The sequence below is a fragment of the Camelina sativa genome, chromosome 20 (genome assembly GCF_000633955.1).
Source record: "Camelina sativa cultivar DH55 chromosome 20, Cs, whole genome shotgun sequence".
NCBI lineage: Eukaryota > Viridiplantae > Streptophyta > Magnoliopsida > Brassicales > Brassicaceae > Camelina > Camelina sativa.
In genome coordinates this window covers 26446739-26466132 of record NC_025704.1, presented here as the reverse complement: position 1 = coordinate 26466132, position 19394 = coordinate 26446739, and the positions used below count along the sequence as shown (strand labels likewise).

Genomic DNA, 19394 nt, shown 5'->3' with positions numbered 1-19394 from the left:
CTTACTGTTTTCCCTTACTCTTTTTTTGGTAGTGATGAGTCCAAGTTTATCACTCACATAGTCACATATAGTCAAGGATGGCAAGAGAATGTTGTCTCAGATGTCAATGGTGGAGAAAGTTAGAAGGTCACGATTGTGCGAGGAGCAGATGACTTTGTGAACTCCTCCAAATGATGATGATAAGCCCTGGATTGCAAAGTTTGAATAAAATCCAACGGACGTAGTTGAGACTGAAGAGTGACCAAGGTGAAGCAGAATTATGCGGGAGCTCAATAATAAGTGACGACAGTTTCCTTGGTGATAGATAATAGTGTTGAGAACAAGAGAGTCGTCACAGTAGGCCCTGTTCGTTTTCATCTCGCTGGTTTGTTGTTCGTTTTCCTGTCTCTGATTCCTGTTGCTAAATCAGCGACTGTCGCTAAAAGCTGTCGCTATATTGTTTGTTTTCCTGTCGCTGAATACTGTCGCTAAATCAGCGACTGTCATTAAAATCTCGTTAAAATCTGTTGTTACGTCGTTCGTTTGACTGTCGCTAGAGACTATGATTTTTTTATTTTTTTTTAAGTTTTTACCTTTTAAATGTATAATAATTATGTGTATTGATAAAAATTGTAAATTTTGTAGATTTAAATTAATTAATATGGAGATGAGAAAGAGAGATGAATCGGGATAGAGAAGAAGGAGATTTAAGGTTTTTTTTGTTATTTTTCAAAAAGCTGTCGCTGATTTCTGTCGCCAGTGACATGAAAACGAACAGGCCCTAAGTGAAGAAAAGAAGAAAGGAGAAATTAACAAAAGCTCTACTATAGTGATCTAAAACCCCCCTCAGCCCATAAAGAGTTTATCAACTTCCGGGGAACAGACCTGCGAGACAGCTTTGTTGGTGAACTTTTGGAAGCCTTGAAAAGGGTTGGATTCAATGTTGACATAGACGAGGATGAGTTGCCAGTTAGAGACATTACAGGAGTATCAAGGAGTCAAGGTTGCGATCGTAATCTTCTCAAACATGGTGCTTAGACGAATTCTTCAAGATCAAAGAACGCATGGATGAAGGCAAACTCCTAATCATTCCAATCTTCTACAAGGTGTTAGCGATTGTAGGTTAAAAAACTGGAGGGGAATTTTGGTGTTAGGCTTTGGGATTTGTGGAGGAATAATCGGGAGCACCGTATATTAGTCCTTGAATTCAGCTTATAATCTTCACCTTAAATGTGTCCATTACTCCTGTTTACTCACCTTATAGTTATCCCATACCCATATTGGTGAAAATGGGTCTTCCTCCGGAGCTTCTGTATTAAAGAGAGTCTGATCAAAGATTACTGTTGACCATGGGTCTTCTTCCTCCGGAAGATGAGGAAGATGCTGAAACTCTGGGAACTATTCCAGTGTACGTGTATCTTCAACGTCATTATAAAACTCTATATTGTCCTAACACTCCTCCATATCCTTCTCTTTAAACACGTCGACTGCATCTCCAGGAGGAGTGAAGGAGGAAAGCAAGTGGAGTTCATTTGGTTTGTCTTTGTTTCGGGAGACTCTAGATGAGGCAGAAGTGGTAGTTACGGCTGAGCAGTTAGAGGAGGAAGTGGAACGGGTGAAGCCGGCGAGAGCCTTGTTATCTACTAACACTTCTTTCCTCTGTTAGCATTCAAATGATCTCAGTCCCTGTTTCAAGCTTCTAATCTCCACCTTACACGTGTCCATTATTCCTTTTTACTCTTTCCAAGTATATCATCCCATGTCGGGTAATCCCATGTCGGGAAATCCGGGTAATCCCATATTCTTGAAAGGTCTTCCTCCGGCTGATCTAACTTTGGGATTGGGATTGGGATTGGGAACAAACCTGAGGAGTTGTCGTGTTCAATGATATTACTACTGTGAGAGACCAACTTAGTCGGAGTTTCTCTATCAAAGACAGTCTGATCAAAGATTACTGTTGAACATGGGTCGTCCTCCGGCTGATGCTGAAACTCTGGGAACAATTCCAGTGTACGTGTTTCTTCAACGTCATTATAAAACTCCATATTGTCCTGACACTCCTCCATGTCCTTCTCTTTAAACACGTCGGCCGCATCTCCAGGAGGAGTGGAGGAGGAAGGCAAGTGGGGTTTATTTGGTTTGTTTTTGTTTTGGGAGACTCTAGATGAGGCAGAAGTAGTAGTTACGGCTGAGCAGATAGAGGAGGAAGTGGAACGAGTGGAGCCGGCGAGAGCCTTGCGTTGAGTGGGCAGTGGATGGTTATGCTCAGAGATATAAGTAATTGTGCACATGTTTGGATCGCTGTCGCTAGGTTGGACTTGTTTCACAGCTAAACAATTTTGCGTGAACCTGTGACTGCACCTGTAGTAACTCCTGAGGAACAAAAAATTAATCAATCCTTCGAGGAACCATCAAAAACATAACTAACCATAATCTAATTACACAAACATGTGAAGTCACAATCCATTTGATACTCACGCACAATTAAATCGGGAGAGAATAAGTTTGCATCATTAAGAATTTAAAGGCTTATACGTAGGCGGCTTTTTCTCGCTCGATACGATTATCATTTGCAAAGAATATACATATACACGAATATAGAGGTTATATACTTTTTATATATATAGAAAAAAACATGAGTACCTTGGGAAACGAGAACCTAAGATCTCTTTTTGACCGTACTTTCGCCAACTCCATGAATCTCCACCATATGTAGCCGGTACGCAAACCACTTTCTTTGTGTTGGGCTTCCTGCGTCTATCGTTAATGTAATAATATCAATAAACATTGAAACCCATGTAATTTATACGTGAATATATGTTGGAATTTATAGCTAATTTATTGTAATCAATGTTAGCGTGGGACATAATCAGTTTGGTTTGAGATATGATGTGTTTTATATATATAGACTCCGGCCTGCACATACACTTGAAATTTATAAGTAATAAGAGATTGATATAAAAAGAGAACTTACTTTTTTGGTACGTCAGACAAATTTTCGCTCATGGAACTCTCACAATCAGACAGCAGCATGGATTGTCCATGGAGGATTTCTTTACCCATTTTTAGTAGCAACCAAGGCATCACTATTTCCCCATTGGATGATACACTTATGAGAGACACATCGGCTAAGACCTTGAGCCCAGAGATAACATCCAAGTCGATGCCGGCAATAAGTGGTGCCACCAAATCAACGTCGTCTTCATTGAACAAACACGCTATGTAAAGAAATAGAACTTTATCCATCTCCTGTAAATCATCATAACTGACTCTCAATGCTTCTTCAACTACTCCATAACCAGAAACCTCCATCGGATCCAAGGACAAAACTGGTGATATATTCTTCAGACTTGTATTGCCACTTGTCAAATTTATTACACGGACTCCACATCTTGTCACTGTGAACCTGTCGTTTAGACTCTTTGTCTGCTGATTAATAGGAAAAAACTTAAATACAACTAAGTCAGCCCAGATATCAGGGTCACTTCCTTCACCGGTACTTGGGCGCATGTTGAGATCACAAAAGACAAACGTATGATCCTTTCGAACTTTTGGAACAACTTTCCCTGGTGGCCAACAGTGATAATTTCTTTCTATCCTATAAGAGCGGCCTTCTTTGTTGCTCCATCTGCAAACACAACTTATGCCAAAACCTGCAGGATCACAGTAGTCCTCCGAAAATGCAACTTCTACCAGCATACCAAAGCCCACAAGCGTGTTCCTCCAAGAAGGATTTAGTCGTGTCATTACAGAAGATCCTAGTTGCAGACCAAGTGTGGCATTTTGATTTGTATGTGAGGGCGCACTGAAGCTGAAAGTCGGAGCTTTGTTGATATCCTGTTGCAATAACGCAAAATAAGTCAGATATGATATGAGGAGGGTGTGATTAGGTGTACGTAACAGGCATAATAGAGAGAGGCGGACAGAGAAGGAGAACGGGATTGAGGGGGTGATGGAGAGAAAGAGAGCTAATGGAGAAGTAAGTAAACAAGAAAGAGGCAGAAGAAGAGAGTATTACCTGTGTATACTCTCTTGGTATGTGTTTTACATTAGTCAGCGCTTTCACCAAAAAATCATTGACCACTTGAGGAGATAGATCAAAAAAATTGCTGAATGTGTAATGCATAGGAAGCTTATCAGAACCATGTGCATTCAAGAGCTCTAGGGTTAAAGGAAGTTGTGGCACTTCTCTTAACGTAGTGCCAGCAAAATCTAACTCTTTCAGGTTCCGAGGAAACCATGAATAGTCTCGAGCTCTGAGCAACCAGAGACATCAAGAACTTTGAGAAATTCTAAACCAGCCATGTTTGGCAAACTTCGCAAACAAGATCCATGTGCTTTAAAGAGTTCTAGACTTTGAGGAAGTTGTGGCACTTCTCTAATTGCAGTGTCAGCAAGATATAACTCTTTCAGAAACCGAGGGAAACCCTGAATAGAATTGAGCATTGAGCAACCAGAGAGATCAAGAACATTGAGAAGATCTAAATTAGCCATGTTTGGCAAACTCTGCAAACAAGAACAATATTTCAGCTCCAAGCAAATAAGCTTCCCAAGATCTTGACAAGATGATCTAGATTCCAGCAGACTTGTTAAACGCTCAAGTTTCGAGGCCTCTGAAAGACCCGGAATTTCTGTTAGAAAATTCACAAGCTCTCTGTGGTTTGGCTTAACTGTGGAAAGCGGTAATGCTAATATGCCAGTTCCCTCTAGGTTTAGTGTCTCAATATTTGGTGGAATCTCTAGGACATTTTTAATGTCTATGCAACCTGAGAGATTTACAACTCGTAGATGCAGCAAGTGACCTGCGGCTGGGAAACTCTGCAGTCTTGTACAACCTTGGAGATCAATTACCTCAAGATTTTGAGCTTTTACGAGATTATCGATATTAACTAGGTTTTGGGAATGGCAAAGCCTGATCGTCTTCAACATCTCCAGGTTCTGAGAAGACCAAAGGAAAAAAAAAAGCCAAATGAATAACAACAAAATTTGTCAAGTAATGATAGACGTGAAAGACGCATATCAGAGTTTACTTACCTTGGTTCCACCCCAAAGTTTCTCAAGTTGACTGTACGGCATGTTGATTTCGACAAGGTTCCTAGGATCAAAACTTTGAGGCAAAGATCGCAGAGGATAGTTCTCCCAATGGAGGAGTCTTAGCTCATTAGGAAGAGAAAGGAATAAGCCTTTGGGGAAATTAATTACAGGATGGACTTCAGGATTGGAACAGTAGATCTTGAGTAATCTAAGGTTCAACATATTCTTAAAGGCAGAGGGCTGCACATGAAATCTTAAGTTTGATGTGTCCAGAAACATGCCTTCGATCTCTTCAGAGCCCTGGAAGGATATTCCAAGTGGATATATTAGGACGTAAGCTCATAAAGTAGGTTAAAATATGAAACTATCAATATATAACAGACCTGAGCACGTTTGAAGGTTGTCTTAGGTTCTCCATTTCCTTCGTCTTCATTATATTCTAATAAATATTTGATGCTCCAAGGTTCCCACAGTCTTCTGCGCCTCTCGATCTGTATTGTTTCTCCTTTTGTTATTTCTCGGCCAATATCTTGGGTCAGATTATGCAACCGCACTCGGTTTTCTGATATAGTCACCAGACACTTCTCAACAAGAACATCAATTCCAACATGCGGAAAAAAACCACAACCCTCAAACAGTTGTATCACGTAGTTGACATTTTCTCCCTGGAAGAAACAGGCTATGTCCAGAAAAATGTTCTTTTCGTCGTCACTGAGTGTGTCGTAGCTGCTTTTAAACGAATGGACAATCTTAAATGGAGGACGAAGCTTGAGTTTGAGGAATGCAGTCTCCATTTCCGAGAGTTTTTTCTTACCTTTCAGCTCTCTTCCATAAACACTGATAGCTAACGGGTTTCCATCAGCATAATTTATTACTTTCATAGACAGCTCGTGGAGATTCTTCTGCTCTACTATATCCTTTAAAGAAGCGCACATCAAGAAGAGTTGTAGAGCCTCTCTCTCCTTTAAACCCTGAACCTCATATATTTGATTGATCCGGCAAAGGTGAAACACCTGTTTATCTCTAGAGGTTATGATGATCAGGCTTCCGGGTCGTAGCCAGTCAAACCCCTCGAGAAAAGACTCTGCAACCAGAGCATTGCGCACGTCATCGAGAACAACAAGAACTCTCTTATTGTTCAATCTGTCTCTAAGCGAGCTCAGTTCCATAACGGTCCGCTTATCTTTCAAAAGTTGTTCCTCCAGCAAACAATAAAGACCCTTCTCATGAACAGATTTGTCAGAGTCTTGGATAAAACAAGAAGCATCAAAGGTGCCAGACATTTGGTGAAAGACTGCTTTAGCAAGTGTCGTCTTTCCTATGCCAGGCATACCCCAAATACCAACACAGCGGATGCCAAACGGTTGCTTGTTAACCATTTTTTCAATCTCCAGCAGCTTCGGATAGATTCCAATTCGTTCCATAGAAAAAAGCTTCTCGTACACATCTCTCACAATCTCTTCTACAAGTGTGGAGTCACTACATTCCTTCCTGCGCATATTTTGATAGGTTTGACGATTCAAACAGCTAACAATAAAATTGCAGATCACAATCTCGTTTCATCTCATATAAGTAGATACCTGGATTTGTGAATTGGTGATACGCCTCTCAAATCAAGCGCGAGAAGCCATTTGAGCCGTAATTGACTGTCACCGTATAACACTGGAACCACCACCTGGTCCTTGTTCCTTTGGTGGCACTCGAGAACCTTCGCGAACTTGTCAAGCCATACCTCGAAAGAATCACAGTTTCCGGATAAAACCATCACAGAGACCCTAGCTTTCTCTACCTTTTCCTGCGACTCCTTGCAAAGATCATCGCTATCTACATCTATGACTACATTATTTATGCCTTTACGGCGGAGAGCTTCGGAGAGGTGGCTCGCGAAAGATAACCGTACCTCGTCTAAGCAGCTGATGCAGACGAATCCCTCAGCCTTTTCACAATTGGTCATGATTTCGCGCTTTGACACTTGGAACAAACCTTAGATTTTGCTGGAATTTTGTTTGTGACGACAATGCTTTTTTGATTTGACATTGGTTGAACCACTCTCTCTCAAATCTCAGTGGTTTTTCATGGACTTTACTTTACCAAATGAATTTTTTTGGCTCAAAATATATAATTATTAATATTTAAAATAATATTTTAGTTGTTGTTTGGAAAAGATTCGTGTTGTCTGAAAAAGAAAAAGAAAAATAAGCTTTTTGAGTCGTCGTTTTTATGGACTTTACTTTACCAAATGAAACTTTCGGCTAAAATATATAATTATTACTATATTTAAAATAATATTTTAGTCGTTGTTTTTACTTTTTACTCATGGAAGTCGTGTTGTCTGAAATAAAGAAAAAAGAAAACAAAAGAAGCTTTCTGAGTCCGTCTATCTTTTAGGCATTTCCAATAGTCCTCTATTTTTACTTCTATTATAGAGTTTTTCTATAACTCTATTATAGAGGTGGGTTTTACTCTAATAGTCCTCTATTTTCATCTCTAAAATAGAGATTGCTATTTTTTCCTCTATTTATAGAGGAATCCTATTTTTTTACAAAAATTCTTCTATAAATAGAAGAAAAAATAACAATCTCTATTTTATAGAGGACCATTGGAGTAAAACTTACCTCTATTATAGAGTTCCCCTATTATAGAGGAAAAAATAGAGAAAACCATTAGAGATGGTTTTAGTGATGTTGTGCATTTTTAAAAGTTGGAAGGTACAATTGCAACAAAAAAGACTTTAATTATTATTTTTTTGGGTAGAAAACCCAAAATTTTTTACTGAATTTTCACTTAAATGTTAATAAAAGTAACTTTTTCTTAGCTGTCAGTTTATTTTGAGAAATACCCTATAATAACACTAATCTAAGTTTCTCTTCCAAAATTAGCACACATTTTCTAATTTTCTAAAACTACCCTTTATGAATATTATTTTAAATAGCACACATTCTATTTTTATATCAAATATCAAAATATCTTCTATCTACGATTTATTTTGTTATCGATTTTTGACGAAACGATGACGGTGGTTGTCGTTGGTGAAGGTGAGCATCCGATCTGAGTTATATGTCTTCATTCAGCATCGTCAATTTCAGAATTTCTCCGGCAATTTCAAACTTCCACCGACATCATCTTCCTCCGGCGTCATCAATCTTTGACATTGTCTTTATTTGTCTTCCTCTGACATCGTTGCTTTGCGAATTGATGATCAATTCCTTTAATTTTTTCTAACCCAATATCTTCTCCAGAGAAAGTTCAGTCTCTATCTTCACCTCATATCTCTCTCTGATGTGCCTGTATTTTATTAGTTTTAACCATAGTTTTATATTTGTTTTAAGTCTTTTATTGAGTCAAAGTGTGCTTTTAGAGTCTTTTTAGTATTTTGTGAGTCTGTACAGGTTCTAGATTACTTTGGAAGGAAATTGAGTGTTTTGGGGAGGAAAACACGCATCTGGAGCCAATTTGATGAAGACTGATCGCCTTTTTATGGCTGTCATTTTCTGGGCTATTTGGATGTACTCAAATCCTTTCATGTAGGAGATAGATGGAAAGCAGCTCTCTAGCAACAGTACGGAGGGAACAACTGACCTCAAACTGACCCAAAACTGCAGGATGATGAAATAGGACAGAGCATACTACTAGTCCTGAGATTATTATCCGTTATCCGCGGATATCCGTATTCGTATCCGAATCCGCTCCAAAAAAAAACGGATATCCGGACAAACGGGTACGGATACGGATACGGATAGTGAAATAGCAGATAAAACGGATACAGATACAAATACGGATAGTGCTAAATTTTAAAACGGATAACGAATATTTGTTTCTTCCCGGATATCATGTATTATATTCGGATACGGATACGGATAATACTAAATTTTAAAATGGATATTCGATTTTTCACGGATATCCGGTACTTATATACGGATATCCGGTATTTTTTGTCCAAAATACATGGTATTTTATACAAATACGCTGTATTTCAGTCTAAAATATGTATTTTTTTTAAAAAAAATATATTTTTACGGATATCCGTGGATAATCGAATATTTAACGGATATCAGGATAACGGATATCAGGATAACGGATATCCGAAATTTTCGGATACGAATACGGATAACAAATTATGAATAAAACGGATACGGATACGGATATCCCAAAAAAACTGGATATCTGCTCCGTTTACAGGCCTACATACTACCATATGTGATATGCGCATGGTTCAAACAATAAAATAAACAAACAAAATGATTCACGAAAGATTGAATTATATTGAGGAAGAATCTTTTAAATTTATGATGGCTTTCATAAAAAAATCAGTTGTTGCAACATCTCAGATTTTACATTCATCACAAACTCCAGCTTCTGAATCCAACAGATAATTCTGTTTTATTTGCTTAATTAATAATCTCTTCTAGTTATAAAGAAGAATCAAAGGAAGAGTAGAGAGACTGAAGAAGTTGAGCTTGAGAAGTCTTAATCAAATTAATCCTTCTACCTCCATCTCCTTACGAATCCTCATTATCTCCTTAGCAAACTCCATCTTCTTCTTCTCAATTATCACAACTCTCTCAGCAAACGCTCTAATCTCTTCTTCCACGGCTCTCGCTCCTTTCCTTCGCCTCTTGCTCTAATCTCTTCTTCCACGGTCTTCTCAATATGTAATTAATACTCCTTGATTTTCTCTGTATCTAATCATCTTCTTCATCTTCGTCGCCTTGGTGGTCGTGTGAGAGGACAAGGTGAGTTAGGAGAAGCATTCAAATCCAAATCTTCCATTTGATTATAGAACGGCCAAATCGAGATAGTTCCCATACTCTGTTTCACTTCTTCATCTTTGTATGAATCTTCTCCATCTTGTGCCTACACTCAGTAGCTGACCGATCAACGTTGGAACAAGCTGAGACGGCAACGACGACGATGATTAGGGGGGAGAGTCTTGTCGTCATGAGTCCAATTACAGATTGGATTTTTCTTACGATGGCGGAGGTTGTAGCTGTTAAATCAGTGGAGTAAGGTGAACCGAAAAAGCAAGTCGATCTCAGATCTTCGCTGAAATAATCTATAATAGTGAGTTTGATTTTTAAAACAATGAATTTTGGTATTTAAAGTAAATATTTAATATATATTCAAATGCTACATTTGGAAAATCAAAGTGTGTGTGCTAGATTTGGAAGAAAAACATAAAAGGGTGTTATCCAAGGATATTTCTCAATATTTTAATTATACACTTTTAATTCATCGTGGCACCAAAAGTGTTGTTGAGTTGCTTGACAAGAACTTAGGTGAGCAAGGTGATCCTTAGCCAACGAAAGTTGAAGTTAAGGCACCTTGTGAACTAATCAAACTTGAACTTGTTATTGCTTGCTTGGTTTGCTAGATCCAAACGATGGTTTAGGGCTTAGTAAATTCATTGCATAGATAGTTAACGCTGCGGGAGTAAGTTAGCTTTACAACCGTGATTTGAGTTCTAGAACGATGTCTGATGCATCCCCAACTAGTCACTTTAGTCCGAGATATTATTCCCTCTTGATTCCCTACGCCTAATGTTTCCTTTTTGATTAAAAACAACTTATTTACTTTCTGTTTTTGATAGTTACTTGAAACACAAACTTCCTCTTTTGTCTTAGCTATATTTGATCTTCATAATTTCATAGTGCAATTGTTTGGCCTCTGTGTATTCGTTCCTGAAGTGTTACGACAATACTACTAGATTGTGATTGAGTGCACATTAGGTTTTAATTGACCTTTGATAACTCTCTATTCTTTTCTACTATTGAAACTACCAAACCAATTTTGAGGTTTTACAAAGTTTCCTCTGCTTTTGCCTGGAATGGAAAAAAAACTGTTTATTTTTGCTGCGAAGTGAATATTCTTATTCGAAAAATATTTAAGTTCACTCATAGGGATGAACCTATATGTTCACATCTTCTTTTTCAACCAACCAGAATCGTCTATACATTATTTCATTTAAAAAATAAATCAAAAAGCAAAACAAATTAAAGAGATAAATTTTATATAAAAACTTAAATATGTGCTATTTTTGAGAATCTCCCTTTTTTATTTATTAATATTTCATATATTAATTAATTATTTTCAACGTCATTTGGACTAATGATTTATTTTTATGTTGTTATGACTTAAAAAAAGTAAATCAGTATTGAGAAATATCCTAAAATTATTGAACTGAAAATTGTCTTAAAAAAATACAATCATTAGGTTTTTTTTAATAAAAATACCACTACAAACTTTTTATTTCAAATACTACAAATATTAAATATGATTGTAATTTATAAATTTGGGTATTTGTTTAGTATTTTGGTTCAAATATGGTATTTTTTTAGAGCAATTTTCAAAAAAATCAATTTTTATTTAAGAAAAGTACACATTAGGTTTCCTTTTTAACTTGAAGATTTTATTTTATTGTATGCTTTATAAAAAGAAAACTATAACAATAGGGAAACAGTATATAATTTGGTATAGTACNTTTTTTTTTTTTTTTTTTTTTGGTTAATTTGTTTACGGTTTATGTGTAAACACTCTCTACTTTCGTTTGTGCATTCCAAATTTCCAATGTGAACAAGCTGACTGAAAAAAGAAAGACTTGTCAATTTACGAATTATTTATTGACTGCAAAAAGAAATAAAAATAATCGTCAATACATTAATTTTAGCTACTTGCTACTGTAACGCACACCAGTGTGAAAAAAAAAAGGGGTCAAGCAAGCACACCGGGAAAAGCTTTTCGCGATGGAGACATCCTCAATTTCTACGGTCGACGACCAGCCGCCACCGCAACATCAAGTGTTCATCAGTTTCCGTGGAGCGGATATGCGCCTGAAATTCGTCAGCCATCTCGTCAAGGACTTGAAATGGAACAACATCAACGTCTTCATCGACGAATACGAGAAGAGAGGTCAACCTATAGACATACTATTAAAGAGAATCGAGGAGTCCAAAATCGTCTTGGTTATCTTCTCCAGCAACTACACCAACTCGCTCTGGTGCGTCAGAGAGCTTGAGAAGATCAAGGATTGTACTGATGATGGAACACTCGTTGCGATTCCAATCTTCTACAAGTTGGAGCCATCCACCGTTCGAGATCTCAAAGGCAAGTTCGGTGATAGTTTCCGGAGTTTGGCTAAGGGTGATGAGAGGGAGAAGAAGTGGATGGAAGCTTTTAACTTGATTCCTAACATTATGGGCATCACCATTGACAAGAAAAGGTATGGATTACAGTTGTAGACAGATCTATGAATACTTGTTGAACCTTTGTTTATGGGAGTTAGGGAGGGGTCATAATCTCATTAGCTTTTTGTATTTGCAGTGTTGAGAGTGAGAAAGTCAATGACATTGTGAAGGCGGTGAAGACAGCGCTGACTGAAATTTCATTGGAGGGAAGAGAAGGTCCAGCCGTGGAGGCTTTAGGAAGGAGCATCGTCGGAACTTCTTCCTCAGGATGCGAGAAAAAGCACAAGACTTTTGGGAACGAACAACGGTTAAAAGAGTTGGAAGAGAAGTTGGACATTCATAAATACAAGGGAACTCGTATCATTGGAGTTGTTGGGATGCCTGGAATTGGTAAAACCACACTTCTTAAAGAGCTCTACAAGACGTGGCAGGGCAAGTTTACGAGGCATGCGCTGATTGATCAAATCCGTGTAAAGTTGAAGCATTTGGAGTTGGGTCGGTTGCCTCAAATGCTGTTAGGCGAGTTGTCTAAGTTGAACAATCCTCACATGGAAAATTTCAAAGATCCATATAGTCAACTGCATGAACGCAAAGTTCTTGTTGTACTTGATGATGTTAGTAAAAAGGAACAGATAGATGCTCTTCGTGAGATACTAGACTGGATTAAGGAGGGTAAGGAAGGAAGCAGGGTTGTCATTGCAACAAGCGATATGTCCTTAACAAATGGTTTGGTTGATGATACTTACATGGTTCCAAATTTGAACCACAGAGATAGCTTACAACTATTTCACTATCATGCCTTTAATGATGATCACGCCAATCGTCGGAAGAAAGATTTCATGAAGCTGTCAGAAGGGTTTGTACATTATGCCAGAGGCCATCCACTAGCTCTCAAAGTATTGGGCGGAGAGCTTAATAAGAAAAGTATGGATCATTGGAATTCAAAACTGAAGAGACTTGCACAGAGTCCCAGCCCCAATATTGTAAATGTCTTCCAAGTGAGCTATGATGAATTGACTTCAGAGCAGAAAGATGCATTTCTCGACATAGCCTGTTTCAGATCACAGGACAAGGATTATGTAGAAAGTTTACTTGCTTCATCTGACCTTAGATCTGCTGAAGCAATGAGTGCAGTAAAAACTCTCACGGATAAGTTCCTGATTAATACTTGTGATGGGCGAGTGGAGATGCATGATCTGTTGTATACTTTTTCAAGGGAACTTGATCTTAAGGCATCTACTCAGGATGATAGCAGACAACGGAGGCTGTGGCTCCATCATGACATAATCAAGGGAGGCATAATTAATGTACTGCAGAATAAAATGGTGAGACCAAAAGTTCCTCTAGAGTTTTATTAGTAAAAGCTTACTTTTTTTTTCTCTTCACTAATGTCGTGTTCTTTATTGTTTCTTAGAAACCTGCCAATGTTAGAGGTATTTTCCTAGACTTGTCTGAAGTGAAAGACGCAACGAGCTTAGACCGCGACCACTTCTTAAGTATGGGAAATCTCCGGTATCTCAAGTTCTACAATTCCCATTGTCCTCAGGAATGTAAAACCAACAATAAGATCAACATCCCTGATAAACTTAAGCTACCGTTGAAAGAGGTTCGTTGCCTCCACTGGCTGAAATTCCCATTGGAGGAACTTCCAAATGATTTCAACCCGATTAATCTTGTCGACCTTAAGCTGCCCTACAGTGAGATTGAACAACTTTGGGAGGGTGACAAGGTGTGTGTCTGAATAATCTGTTGATAGCTTTTGTGAATGATTAAATTAACTTGGATAGTATTTTTAACTGAACGATTTTTTCTTTTTTCCCAATAGGATACACCATTCCTTAAGTGGGTCGATCTCAGTCACTCAACGAAGTTGTGCAGCTTGTCAGGATTATCAAAGGCTGAAAAGCTTAAAAGATTGAACCTTGAAGGTTGCACAACACTGAAAACGTTGCCACATGATATGGAACGAATGAAAATGCTTGATTTCCTGAATCTGAAAGGGTGCACAAGTCTTGAATATCTTCCAGAGATGAATTTGATTTCTCTGAAAACACTTACTCTTAGCGGCTGCTCAACTTTTAAGGATTTTCCGTTGATTTCAGAAAATCTAGAAACTCTATATATAGATGGAACAGCAATAAGTCAGCTTCCTGCGAACATGGAGAAGCTCCAGAGACTTGTTGTATTGAATATGAAAGACTGCAAAATGCTGGAGGAAATCCCAGGCCGCGTTTGTGAGCTGAAAGCTCTTCAAGAACTGATACTCTCTGATTGTTCAAATCTCAAGATTTTCCCAGAAATCAACATCAGCTCATTGAAGATTTTACTTTTGGACGGGACAGCCATTGAAGTAATGCCACAACTACCCTCACTGCAGTATTTGTGCTTAAGCAGAAATACTAAGATCAGCTGCCTTCCTGCTGGGATCAGTCAGCTTTCTCAACTTAAATGGCTGGACCTGAAGTATTGTACGAGTCTTACATCAGTTCCAGAGTTTCCACCAAATCTTCAGTGCTTAGATGCACACTGTTGTAGTTCGCTGAAGACAGTTTCAAAGCCTTTGGCCCGTATCATGCCAACGGAGCAGAATCATTCCACATTCATTTTCACCAACTGTGAGAACCTAAAACAAGCTGCAAAGGAGGAAATCACATCGTATGCTCAAAGGAAATGCCAGCTGTTGTCATATGCTCGGAAACGTTACAATGGGGTATCTCTCTATACCTATCTCTTTAGCTTTGTCGCTCTCTGTATCGCTCTCTCAAATTTTTGCATTTCAAAGAAACTCTGGCAGAGTTTTAAGGTTTTCGCGTTTGAACTTTGCAGGGTCTTGTTTCAGAGTCTTTGTTCAGCACTTCCTTTCCTGGATGTGAAGTGCCTTCTTGGTTTTGTCATGAAACAGTTGGATCTGAGTTAGAAGTAAATCTCCTCCCACATTGGCATGACAAGAAGCTTGCCGGCATTGCTCTGTGTGCTGTAGTCTCATCTCTTGACCACCTAGATCAAATCAGCTGCTTGTCAGTGATCTGCACCTTTAAAGTAAAAGATGCAGACAAGTCTTGGGTCCCATTTACTTGTCCAGTAGGAAGTTGGACCAGACATAGAGACGAGAAAGACAAGATTGAGTCAGACCATGTCTTTATTGGCTACACCAGTTGTCCACATACTATAAAGTGTCCTGAAGACGGTAACTCGGAGGAATGCAATCCTACCGAAGCCTCTCTTGAATTTACTGTGACAGGCGGTGCAAGTGAGAACGGAAAGTTCAAGGTGTTGAAGTGTGGTTTGAGTTTGGTGTATGCAAATGATAAAAACAAAATCAGTTCTTATGAAGCAAAGTACGATATGCCTGTTGGGAAGAGCTGTCAAGAAAATTCAGAAGGCGTTGACAGAAGAGTAAATAAAAAGAAAGCAGTGTACAGTATGGCTGTTATGGAGAGCTATCAAGAAAATTCAGAAGGGGTTTGTGGAAGAGTGAAGAGAAAGAAAAGAACGAGAAGGGACAATGGACGGGCAAATAAGAAGCAAAGGTCAGGAAGAGATAATAATCAAACTGTGATGAAAGTGTAACTCCAAGACGGAAATATCAATTCAGTCGTCAAGCACATGGTTGAAAATCTCCAAGGGGAAAATAAATATTTTCTAGATGAAGCACGTCTTACAAAAAAAAACTCCAGTTCGTGATGAAGAAATCCAGCATGAGTAAAGATGTGATTTAACTCTAAATACTGGAAATTTGAGAGAGGGATACAAATTACAATGGTGAAGCAAATTGTTAACTGACCCCTTTTCATCTTCACAGTAAGCAGGAATTCTAATGGGAACGTTGAAGATTAGATTAGAGCATATATATCCTGATGTCAGAGTCTTTGGTAACCTATCAGCTTACATTTTATTTTTCTTTGGATTCGGTGTTCGAGCCACCCTTTCAAGTTATATAGCACGAAGGTTATCTCTTATAAGGGACCTTTATCTTCTGTTTCCTGTTTAAAACTTTCTGGTTGTTGTTTGATTATCTTTCAGGTATATGATTCTTTTCTCTCTAAGACTCTTTTCCGGTTGAATGAAGAAAATCTTTTTCAAAGTCTCACTTGATAATCTGCAATGGTTAACTGTCACTTTTAAGTTCTCAAGCCGTTCGCGCATGATGATTTTGTCAACCCCTCCAATTTTGTTGATTACTGCTGTTGTCGTTTGGTGTAGCTTAACTGTCACTTTTAAGTTCTCAAGCCGTCGTGCCAGGTAAGGATGATACCTTTGTGCTTTTATATTATGTTGGAGAGAATTTGGGTTTGGCTTTTGTGTGTAACGGAATGATTCACCCTCGACACTGGAGTGAAAAAGGGCTTGATGAAATTGCTATATGTGATATTGTCTCGTTTCAGCAAAATCCAAAACAGCAACCTCATGGTGAAATGCAAATGTGATTCAACAAATTTTATTAGGACGTCCTCTTCTAACTTCTTGAATCATGACTAACATGATGATTCTGACGTTGCATGGTGAAGACTTCTATCATGATTCTGACACGTTATTATGTGATGCATCTCACGCAGTTCCCTGAGGAATGTGTCAGATATTGTAGCCGGTAGATCTCAGGAAAACAAAAAAAGGAAAATGTGTGGTCTCACTTGACCTACACGATGATGAGCATCACTTGGTTAAGTATTGTGCAAAAGCTAGTTTGCTATCCAGCGTTTAGAGGGACTTGAAGCATCACTCCATCGGTCTGTTTTTCTGATTGTGGTTGCGTTGCTGCCAGAGCTCCCTTTATTACCCACATATGCCTCTCAGTTTTATCAACGACTTCAAACGAGATCATCAAGCAAGAAAGCTCCTACTATCAGACTGCCTGTATGCTATCAATCTTGCTTGTAAGACTTTCCCTCACAAACGTGATTAATTCTTTGAGAGATATTTATTTTTGATTATTTATGCTTTAGAAACACACATTTTCATATCCTATTGCGTTGTTTTTTTGTTTTATTTTTTGATAAACAGAAGGTGATCCAGATATTTTATCATCTGTCATCTGATTAGTCTCTAGGATGAGTGTAGTTGTCGAATAGTTCACTCATCGGATTTTCTAGAGTACGTAAAGTACTATAACACTATTTCGACTAATAAAATAAAAGTAATTTAGATAATTTTGTGTTTGAGCCAGGAGAGAAACCACTATACTACGACCACTTGGAATCTATTGCCTTGTTTTGCATGCTAAAGTATTATCTACTACACATGTATAAAATCTTTGTGTTGTTTTGTAAGTATTACCTACTACACATCTATCAAATCTTTCGACCAAGAATTCTTTTCTTTTAAAATACTATATCTGTTTATCTCCGATATCTAGGCTATATGCATGTTACCTTGCTTAATTGTTTACTTAATTCTTTTTCTAATCATCTTTATTGAGTGACAAAAAAGCATAAGAAAAAACCAGGGACTACTAGACAACGATAGCAGCTCTCTTTTGCCACCGAAGAGATTCTCGGAATTTAGCAATCTCGGAGGCGCCTTTATTGGATAGAAGAGATACACGGAGAACACTCCAATCTCATGCTTCTTATTGGGATATATCTAATATAATAAAGTAGGGTTACACCTCTAACAAACTCTATCTATCTGTCACGTGGCACTTCTGAATTCTCTGTTTTTTTTAATAATGTTTTATCTCATGTTTAAGCCAATTGATATGTAAATCATTAATAGGCCACATAATTTTGTCGACTTCTCGAATAAAAACCGACGGAATCTATGACTTCCAACTTCTCCTCTTCCTCGCATCTCTCTCTTCCCCACCCCTTCCCCCTTATCTGTTCAATTCTGCGAAATTTTGAATCAGCCGAGTCGAAGGGAATCTCGACATCTCCATTCTTTCACAGCTTGACATATGGCAACTATAAAACTGACACCTGTCCAAAAAACTTGTTCACCAAAATTTTAACTAAACTACCAATAAAACACATTTAATCAAATACATATAACTCACACTTTAAACATAAAACTAAAAAAATATATTTTCAATTAATCCACAAATAAGTCATTTAATCTTACACTTTAAAATTAAACTTTCTTATATAATAAAGTATGATACCTCCTAAAACTTTCTTCCACAACTACTGTAAAACTAACACTTGTCCAAAAAACTTATTCACCAAAAATTTAACTAAACTACCAATAAAACATATTAAATTAAATAAATATAACTCACACTTTAAATGTAAAACTAAAAAAATATATTTTCAATTAATCCAAAAATAAAACATTTAATCATACACTTTAAAATTAAAACTTTAATAGAAACCTTAAAAGAAAATTCAATTAAACCATAAGTAAAACACATTTTATCTTATATATTTAACTCAAAATTTAATATAAAACTGAAAAAAACCATTTCCAATTAAACCACAAATAAAACACATTCAATCATTTAAATTTAACTCACCCTTTAATATAAAGCTAAAACGGTTCAATCAAAACAATAAATAAAACACATTTAATCATATACATTTAACTCATACTTTAGTATTACAATTGAAATAAGATATAAAATATTTCCAATTAAACCATAAATAACACACATTTTGTCATATGAAACTAAAAAACTATTTCTAATGCAACCACAAATAAAATACATTCAATCATATAAATTTAACTCACACTTTAATATAAAATTGATAAAATTATTTCCAATTAAACTATAAATTAAACACATTTAATCATATACATTTAACTCACACTTTAATATTAAAACTGAAATAAAATAAATTTGCATTAACTTTATTTCTCCACTCAATTTTATTCAACACACAATAAATTAGAATTAACTCTCATACTTTTTAGTTTCAAAACTATAACTCTCATCACTTCCCATTCCATAAATACTCATTTTTCATTCTCTCATTCTCTTTCACTTCATCTTAACTATTATAATTTTTTTGCTATTTTTTGTTGGTTGGTTGGTTGGTTATTGTTGTTTGTGTTAAAAAAAACAAATTAAATATTATTAAGTCGAGATGTTCTCATGTTTTTGGCGAAGTGAGCAAGTACAGGGACAAAGTGAAGTTTGTTACAAGTATGGNAAAGCCCATTAAGCCAAGTCTCTAACCCTAATTTAACAAGACTTATTTAAGAGATGATTAGGGTTTTATTCTTTATAATTTCGTGCCTCCATAACCTAGAGAGAGAGAGTGAACC

General features: G+C 37.1%; 2 protein-coding genes across 5 annotated transcripts; one reads left to right on the top strand and one right to left on the bottom strand.

Annotated features, from left to right (window-relative positions):
* On the bottom strand, positions 673–7093 carry LOC104771734 (disease resistance protein RRS1-like). The gene is given in 8 exon segments (XM_010496310.1): positions 673–2352; positions 2623–2736; positions 2954–3816; positions 3998–4218; positions 4221–4917; positions 5014–5313; positions 5397–6504; positions 6594–7093. Coding segments are annotated over 8 exon segments (4326 nt in total). The 5' UTR covers positions 6968–7093; the 3' UTR covers positions 673–1703.
* On the top strand, positions 11679–17341 carry LOC104771736 (disease resistance protein RPS4). 4 transcript variants are annotated; one of them, XR_764919.2, is made up of 7 exons: positions 11679–12229; positions 12331–13519; positions 13609–13923; positions 14020–14904; positions 15021–16066; positions 16218–16436; positions 16580–17341. XR_764919.2 is itself a non-coding variant. In XM_010496311.2 (5 exons), exons 1-5 carry the CDS (start codon positions 11754–11756, stop codon positions 15762–15764), a joined length of 3609 nt encoding a protein of 1202 aa, XP_010494613.1. In that variant the 5' UTR covers positions 11679–11753; the 3' UTR covers positions 15765–17341. The 4 variants fall into 4 exon arrangements, 1 of the variants encoding a protein (XP_010494613.1); XR_764918.2 differs by having other exon boundaries at positions 15021–16436; positions 16751–17341; XR_764917.2 differs by having other exon boundaries at positions 15021–16436.

Excerpts from the sequence above, each read along its gene's own strand:
- LOC104771736 (XM_010496311.2), top strand. The coding sequence starts at position 11,754 with ATGGAGACATCCTCAATTTCTACGGTCGACGACCAGCCGCCACCGCAA. Across the intron at positions 12,230-12,330 it reads ATCACCATTGACAAGAAAAG|TGTTGAGAGTGAGAAAGTCA; the intron begins GTATGGATTACA and ends TTGTATTTGCAG. Across the intron at positions 13,924-14,019 it reads AACTTTGGGAGGGTGACAAG|GATACACCATTCCTTAAGTG; the intron begins GTGTGTGTCTGA and ends TTTTCCCAATAG.